The 8,491-nt window shown below is 37.6% G+C and overlaps 1 protein-coding gene across 1 annotated transcript; it reads left to right on the top strand.

Annotated features, from left to right (window-relative positions):
* The first annotated feature begins 386 nt into the window (after nucleotides 1-386).
* rpl5a (ribosomal protein L5a) lies at nucleotides 387-8,481 on the top strand. The gene is made up of 8 exons (XM_051914244.1): nucleotides 387-530; nucleotides 941-1,010; nucleotides 3,456-3,571; nucleotides 3,678-3,812; nucleotides 3,897-4,099; nucleotides 7,255-7,432; nucleotides 7,846-7,934; nucleotides 8,316-8,481. The coding sequence occupies exons 1-8, from the start codon at nucleotides 528-530 to the stop codon at nucleotides 8,413-8,415; spliced, it is 894 nt and encodes a 297-aa protein (XP_051770204.1). The 5' UTR covers nucleotides 387-527; the 3' UTR covers nucleotides 8,416-8,481.
* The last annotated feature ends 10 nt before the right edge of the window (nucleotides 8,482-8,491 follow it).

Below are 8,491 nucleotides of genomic sequence, written 5' to 3'. Positions count from 1 at the left end.
TATTCAAATTGGGAATATTTTTTGACTGCCCATTAGAACATGATTCATTTTTTAAATTTATAAGAATCTTATTTGATTCTTAGAGGATTCTCATTTGATCCCATTAGGAACGCTTTGTTAATTTGTTCAAATGGTTGAATCCTATACAATTCCTTTAGGATTTACCCTAGTAAAAGAAATGAAAACAAATGAATTGCTTTCCAACCAGCACAGAATTTTGAGTGCTTAGATCACTTTTTTTTTAATTATTATTTTTTTTTATTTAATTTTATTTATTTATTTATTTATTTTGTATTTTATTTTATTTTATTTTATTTTATTTTATTTTGAAATGTTGAAGTTTCATGCACATGGCTGTCCTGCCGTGTTTCCTCCAGGACGCTAGGGACTCACACACTTTGGTCTCCGCGTGTTTTGTTTATCCGGTCGCAGCGCAGCATGAACTTCCTTTTCTCAGTGCAGCGGGAGCAGTATCGGAGTCTGAAGACTTCAGTCTCCCAACCTAAAGGAGAACAAACGATTACAAAATGGTCAGTAAATCACCGAAATACAATGTTCTACTCATTACATTCCCTCACAAGCTATTTCAGTTCAATTTCCATAAAAGATGAACTGTTGAAGCGACGGGATGGTATTAGATTCAATCGATCAGCCCAGTCGCTGTGGAAATGTCAGTGGCACATTTTCCTCGAAACACTAAAATAATAATTATTTTATTGACAGTGTAAACGCTAAAAAATAAGCATTTTCCCCATCAGTGTTTACCCTGGTTAAATGTCTGTTCTTTTATTCGGTTTTGTGTTATCATGTTTGCTGTCACTTATTGCACTGCATCACCTGATCATGACCATAGGTAGCCAACGGTGTAGGCTGATTGCTTTAGAAATGTCTACTGTCCTGCTTGTCAACAGTTTAACTCAAATAAAGCTGTTTGTTGCAGGGCTTCGTTAAGGTGGTTAAGAACAAGGCGTATTTCAAGAGATACCAGGTCAAGTTCAGGAGGAGGAGAGGTATGTCCTTACCTTTGAAGAATGTTTCCAGTTGTCACAATGAACGGTCCTGAATGTATTCCCTCTGGAAAAACATCTGAAAACAATCTATACTGGCCTTCCAGACTTGTTTTCAGCTGGTTTAGGTTGTCAACAGGGTGGTCTCTAGTGGCTAAAACTAGTGGATTAATAAATATCTTATAGAGCATGGTAGCCAATATGATAAAGGTAGTAAAAACACATGCACAATTGCTGAAATGAATTAAATATTTTTTTTACATAATATTTACAAAATTAGAAATAATTTGAAAATGTATATCAAGTAAACACTGTAAACAACATTGCACTCATGTAATCTGGTATGTCTGTGCGCTGTGAATATTTTTTCAAATAAAGACAAGGTATCGCTAATGTTACAGCACACAATAAATATGACATGAATATGACATAGCGGCCAACTAAATATAGATCAGCTTAGTTTGAAATCATGAATTTAAAGTTTGGCCTTGGTGATATATTAGTTGACCACTAAAACTCCACTAAAGGATTCACACAGAACGTGTTTTTGCTGATGTGGGCATAGGGCTGGGCGATATGGCAAAAAAATAAAATGTCTATTTTTTTCAGAACGATTGACCGATTCACGATTTTCTTTCTTTTTTTTTTTTTTTTTTTTTTTACTGTTTAACTAGTCAACTTAAAGGGTTAGTTCACCCAAAAATGAAAATTCTGTCATTTATTACTCACGCTCATGCCGTTCCACACCCGTAAGACCTTCGTTCATCTTCGGAACGCAAATTGAGATATTTTTGTTTAAATCCGATGGTTCCATGAGGCCTACATAGGGAGCAATGACATTTCCTCTCTCAAGATCCATAAAGGTACTAAAAACATATTTAAATCAGTTCATGTGAGTACAGTGGTTCAATTTTAATATTATAAAGCGACGAGAATATTTTTGGTGCGCCAAAAAAAACAAAATAACGAATTATTTAGTGATCGCCGATTTCAAAACACTGCTTCAGGAAGCTTCGGAGCGTAATGAATCAGCATGTCGAATCCGCAGTTCGGAGCGCTAAAGTCACGTGATTTCAGCAGTTTGGCGGTTTGACACGCGATCTGAATCATGATTCAACACGCTGATTCATTACGCTCCGAATCTTCCTGAAGCAGTGTTTTGAAATCAGCCATCACTAAATAAGTCGTTATTTTGTTTTTTTTTGGCGCACCAAAAATATTCTCGTCGCTTTATATATTAATATTGAACCACTGTACTCACATGAACTGATTTAAATATGTTTTTAGTACCTTTATGGATCTTGAGAGAGGAAATGTCATTGCTCCCTATGTAGGCCTCACGGAGCCATCGGATTTAAACAAAAATATCTTCATTTGTGTTCCGAAGATCAACGAAGGTCTTACGGGTGTAAAACGGCACGAGGGTGAGTAATTAATGACAGAATTTTCATTTTTGGGTGAACTAACCCTTTAACTTAACTACAATATGATTTAAGTAACATTCTCTTTATTAACAATCTGGTTTAAAAAAAAGTTCCATTCCAAGTGCACCTCAACATGGTGTAAATGTAAAACAATTTGTTAAATATGTTTGCAGAAAATATCGGAAAAATCGCCCAGCCCTATGTGGGCAGTGCAATGAGGAAAAAATGCAAGATGTCAAGATGCATTTTTTTAAAAGTTGAACTTCTTTTAACTTGAACGGCATGTCATGCGTGAGATGCTGGAAAGATGCGAGACTCAAGTCAAACACGTCTGTCTAGCGCGTTTACATAAACAAAAACAATGGAAAAGTAGCGCAGTGGAATGAAAAAACACGTTCTCTGTGAACAGCCCCTAAAGCCCGGGATACACTGCACGATTTTAGCAATCCTATAAGATCACTACAAATCACACTGTGCGACATGGATCTATTAAACTTTGGTACGACAAGCATGTATACTGTACGATGATGACACCTATTGACTCGTAGGCTACGATGCAAGTTTCTATAGAAGAATAAAACGCCATCAGCATGCGCTAGTAGTTAACAAAAAGACCATGTTGAATCACACTTTGGCAGTTGTAGTTTTTATGTGTGCTGAAAAAAAAGGAAGAGGCGAAAGAAGGGAAAAGAGCTTGAGGTAAGCAGTTTTAAGTTTTAGCGCCATGTCGCATTTTTATTGGCTGGTCAATAGACGTAGGCCGTAGCAGCAAACACACTGTGCGTTGATCATGCTGAATTTCTGACACTGTCTTTGGTCACAAGACCGGGGAAAACAGCCATCTTTGAACCTCTCTCACTGTACGACATAGGACCACCGATTAAGAGCCACAGAAATCGCCACGATTGTTTCACGATGGCAATCTTTCGTCTGGGACAGCCAAAAATCGTGCAGTGTATCCCGGGCTTAAGACCAACTTAGAATGGTTTTTCAACTGTTGTCTAACATAATTGACCTATTTCAGAGGGAAAAACTGACTACTTTGCCCGCAAACGCCTTGTCATCCAAGACAAGAACAAGTACAACACACCGAAGTACAGGATGATCGTTCGACTCTCCAACAGGGATATTGTTTGCCAGGTTTGAACTACCACCGTGTCGTCTTTGCCAATGTTTTTGAAATATTGTTAATTACCGTTGGGTTACTGAGTGTATCAGGATGATCTTACGTCTTTCTCTCTGTCAGATCGCATATGCCAAAATTGAAGGCGACGCGATCGTCTGCGCTGCTTACTCTCACGAGTTGCCAAAGTATGGCGTTACCGTTGGACTGACAAACTACGCTGCCGCCTACTGCACCGGTTTGCTGTGTGCACGCAGGGTAAATGTCCTTATTATTCAAGAATGTCTAGTATTGTTCAAATCTCGCAGTATGGTCTTACTCAGATTTGTTTTCTGCTTATAGCTGCTGAATAAGTTTGGTCTGGATAAGGTCTACGAAGGCCAGGTTGAGGTAACTGGTGACGAATTTAATGTGGAAAGCATTGATGGCCAGCCAGGGGCATTTACATGCTACCTGGACGCTGGTCTCGCCAGAACCAGCACGGGGAATAAGGTGTTTGGAGCTCTCAAAGGAGCAGTGGATGGAGGACTGTCCATCCCTCACAGGTCAGTGAATGCAGGTTTTGTTTTTTACAAACTTAGACTAAGGGTGCTCCGATTTATCGGCTACTGATCACTATTGGATCGGTGATCTCTAAATTTGCCAATCTCATAAACTGTTCTCATGCTGACGACGCATAAAGACATGCGCTCCTGCCTTTAGAGTTATGTCATGACGTGCAGCGGCACCATCTCAATCTCTGTCCTGCGTGGGTAAAACAATTATAACTCTGAAGGTGATGTACAATTAAAATTACTTTATTAAATAACTTACAAAGTAATTTAAAACTTTCTGAGATGTAATTTCACAAACAGCGTGAGTGGATCTGCGTGCACTCTCTCTTTCCCTCTCAAAATGCGCAAATGGCTTCATGTCGCCACATTGAGTCTGCACTATACGCGAGCTGCACAGTTGATTTGTCGCTTGCACAATCGAGGCAGTGTCGCATCGTCACAAAGTTTATAATTTGCATTTTTTAAAAGTCTTGCCAGTGTTTAAACCACTCAGCACTTGCGCGCTCTCTGAGAGACATGTTTACGCACACATAAAGCTGCCTCACAAATGGCTCGTGAGTACCAATTGCGTTTAAATAGTCAAATAGACACAAATGTACACACAAAAGTACCATCTTGACAAGTATTCACATAAACAGTCGGTTTTGTCTTAAAGGGTTATTTCACATAAAAATGAAAATTCTGTCATTAATTACTCACCCTCATGTCGTTCCGCTTCCGTAAGACCTTCGTTCATCTTCGGAACACAAATTAAGATATTTTTTTAAGAAATCTTAGAGCTTTCTGACTTCTCCATAGACCGCAATTGAATTACCACTGTCAAGGCCCAGAAAGGTACTAAAGACATCATTAAAATGGTCCACGTGACTACAGTGGTTCAACCTTAATTTTAAGAAGTGACGAGAATACTTTTTGTGCGCAAAAACAAAAATAACTTTATTCAACAATCTCTTTTGTTATTGTTTTCATTGCAATTGAAAGTTCAAAAAGTGAAAATTCTGTCATTAATTACTCACCCTCATGTCGTTCTAAACCTGCAAGACTTTCGTTCATCTTAGGAACACAAATTAAGATCTTTTGATGAAATCTGAGAGCTTTCTGTCCCTCCATAGACAGCTACGCAACTACCACTTTGACCCTTCAAAAAGTTCATAATAAGATCGTAAAACTAATCCATATGAATTGAGCGGTTTAGTCCAAATTTTCAGAAGAGACACGATCGTTTTATATGATAAACAGATTTAATTTAGTCTTTTATTTACACATGAACATTCATCAACACATCAGTTGTGGTAAACAGAAGCTCAAGCATGTTTTTCTTGACGTGTGCGAGAACTAATGAGGTTCATTCTCGTGTGTTACGCAACACGTTTGAGCTTCCGCAAGAGGTTTGTTCTCCTGTGTCAAGCAGGTTCAGTTGAGCTTCTGTTTATGTTCGCTGATCAATGTTTATATGTGAATAAAAGCCTAATTTAAATCTGTTCATTTTATAAATCGATAGTCTAAACCACTCAGTTAATATGGATTTTTTTTTTTTCTGATCTCTTTATGAACTTTTTGAAGCATCAAAGTGGTAGTTGCGTAGCTGTCTATGGAGGGACAGAAAGCTCTCGGATTTCATCAAAAATATCTTAATTTGTGTTCTGAAGATGAACTAAAGTCTTACGGGTTTGAAACAACATGAGGGTGATTAATTAATGATAGAATTTTCACTTTTGGGTGAACCCTTTATAATTGAAAATAATTTGTAAATGAATCAATTTGAAAGAAAAATATTTGAATAAATCTGTAAAATAAATAAATTGTTACACAAACAACTAAAAAGGAAGTAAACTATAAGCAATGTTTTGTTTAAATGATATAAATGCTTATTTGCTGAATGCCAGCAGTATATGAAACCCATTGTAGTGTTTGGCTTTGTTACTAATAATAAAAAGGCAAACGCTCTCATACTTTTTCATGTACTGTTTACTTTTTGGTTGAACATTTGTCATTCATTTATTACACAACACTGTTAAAAAAAAGTGGGAGCTCATGTGTGTTTAAATATTGGAGGATATATCGGTTGACCGTTATTTTGTAGCATCAGCAGTGCTATGTCACCTCAAATTGCTGTCTAAATCATCTGACTTTTTTTTTTTTTTTTTCCTCCCTAAATCAGGCATTCTGTGCAAGCAGCTCACTTGTTTTGGCTTTTTGAGCTTTTGTAAAGTGTCTAATATTTGGCTTTGCTTTAAAACTTGCAGTCCGTAACCTTTTTGGTTAAAAATGATCCAAAATCAATTTTTGAGCAAGTACATAACCAGCCAATGTTCAAAACTATCTCCTTGCCTTAGCCCGACTCAAAACGGTAAGCTTGTAATAATTTTCTAATTCAGGTGGTACTGAATTAGAAATGCATGCCGCCATTTGTCTTTCCGTCATGACGTCACGTCTGTTTACATAAAGAATGAGTCCCAGCTAGTAGGCTATAGCGCATCATATTCTGCAGGTAACGGATCACTTGTAGTCTTTTCTCAAGCAGCTGGAATAATTAAACTTATCATTTTGGTGGTGGATTGTATGGAATGACAAATGGACAATTAGAGATTAGACTGTACAGAAATTGAAATCTACAGGTAACACTAATACACAATAAATACACATAGTCACGCAATGCTGATGTTGTTAATGTTAACAATTTGAGAACAAAGTATAACAATAATAATAATTTGCACAGTTTGATGTGATATGAGTTAAGCGATCATTAGCGCGAGTTATTGTAATGCTTTTTTTTTTCTCAGTTGGTTTGAACAAAGTGGCAGAAAATTTTTATTTTGGTCATACTTCCAAGACTACAATCTGTCTTTCCAAGTACAGTATCCACTGGTGTGGTGACTGACAGCCACACATTCTCCTCAAAGCATTAGATTCATCCGCGCTGAGGAGCCGTGCCGATGCACAACCCACGTAAAGATAATTCCGCAAATAACTGCAATTGTAGGTTTTGAACAGAGATAGCGACAGAGGCAAAACTTACGGACTGCAGCTTTAAGTGATGCCACACATATTGTTGCAAGATAAATCCAATTTTGTGAAGTATGCTGTGAAGTTGTATGTCCCATCTTTATTGATGGGAATATTGACAATATAATTTTCTTTCTCAGCACTAAACGGTTCCCAGGCTACGACACTGAAAGTAAGGAGTTTAATGCGGAGGTTCACAGGAAGCACATCATGGGGCAGAACGTCTCAGAGTACATGAGCTATCTTATGGAGGAGGATGAGGACCTGTACAAGAAGCAGTTCTCCCGCTTCATTAAGAATGGCGTCACACCTGACTCTGTAAGAAAGCACTTTGCTGGATCACTTTACTGCTAACTTGTTTGCTTTTGGATTTGAATTGATCACACAGTTGTAGTTATCACTTTTAAGCATTGTCACTGAACTTAAACATTCTTTTGGTTCAGTGTTACTTGTTGCTTTTTTGATGAGCTACTCAGATTTTATGAGGAGAGTCAGGCCTCAGATTGATAAGCATTTTAAAATGGGATACAGGAAAGTGTCACTATGTTGATCAGATGATGCACTTTTGTTACAAGTGTGACATGATGCTGGTGGCTAAAGATTCCTTAATTTCTTAAAGTTTAATTATTGTTTGTTTTGTACGGTATAGTACTTGAAAACATTGTCATCATTTATTATAAATCCTGTGCTTTCCCCTCACCTGTCTCGTTATGTGATTGTGGTTCCTGCAGGTTGAAGAGATGTACAAAAAGGCTCATGCTTCCATTCGTGAGAACCCGGTACATGAGAAGAAGCCCAAGAAAGAGGTCAAGAAGAAGAGGTGCGTCCACACGCTTTATTTCCTCTGTTTTTTTTCATAGGGCTGCTCTTAGGATAAAATTAATGTTGCCATAAAGTTACAGTGACAGTATTGACTTCATTGTTCATCAAAATCTGTATAAATGTTCATTGCAGCTTGACATGTTGCTATACAAATGTTTATTGTTGAGATAAAGGGTTGAGTTTTGCCTTAGGATCTCAATTGTGATGATTAAGATGATGCAAATATACTGTAGTTGCTACTTATAACAGAGTTGCATGTTAGATGTTTATATTTCCTGTTATTTTTTTATTAGCTATATTATCTCTAATACCATCTACTACACTATTATGAGCAGATGAGATGTTTCTTTTCTCATCACTGATGGATATTGTGTTGTAGGTGGAATCGCGCCAAGCTCACTCTGGCCCAGAGGAAGGACCGCGTGGCCCAGAAAAAGGCCAGCTTCCTCCGGGCTCAGGAGGCTGCTGAAGACGAATGAAGAGACGAACTGTCAACAGCTCCAAAGAAAGTGTGCACCTTTTCCAAATAAATCATTTGGAAAGAATAGTGTGTGT

The sequence above is a fragment of the Ctenopharyngodon idella genome, chromosome 2 (assembly GCF_019924925.1).
Source record: "Ctenopharyngodon idella isolate HZGC_01 chromosome 2, HZGC01, whole genome shotgun sequence".
In the NCBI taxonomy this organism is placed as follows: domain Eukaryota; kingdom Metazoa; phylum Chordata; class Actinopteri; order Cypriniformes; family Xenocyprididae; genus Ctenopharyngodon; species Ctenopharyngodon idella.
The sequence above is the reverse complement of the archived record's forward strand: the minus strand, read 5'-3'. Positions and strand labels throughout refer to the sequence as shown.

What these genes read in the sequence shown, in the direction of transcription:
- rpl5a (XM_051914244.1), top strand. An exon ending in CAAGTTCAGGAGGAGGAGAG is followed by an intron (nt 1,011 to 3,455) that starts GTATGTCCTTAC and finishes GACCTATTTCAG; the next exon opens with AGGGAAAAACTGACTACTTT. An exon ending in ATGGCGTCACACCTGACTCT is followed by an intron (nt 7,433 to 7,845) that starts GTAAGAAAGCAC and finishes TGGTTCCTGCAG; the next exon opens with GTTGAAGAGATGTACAAAAA.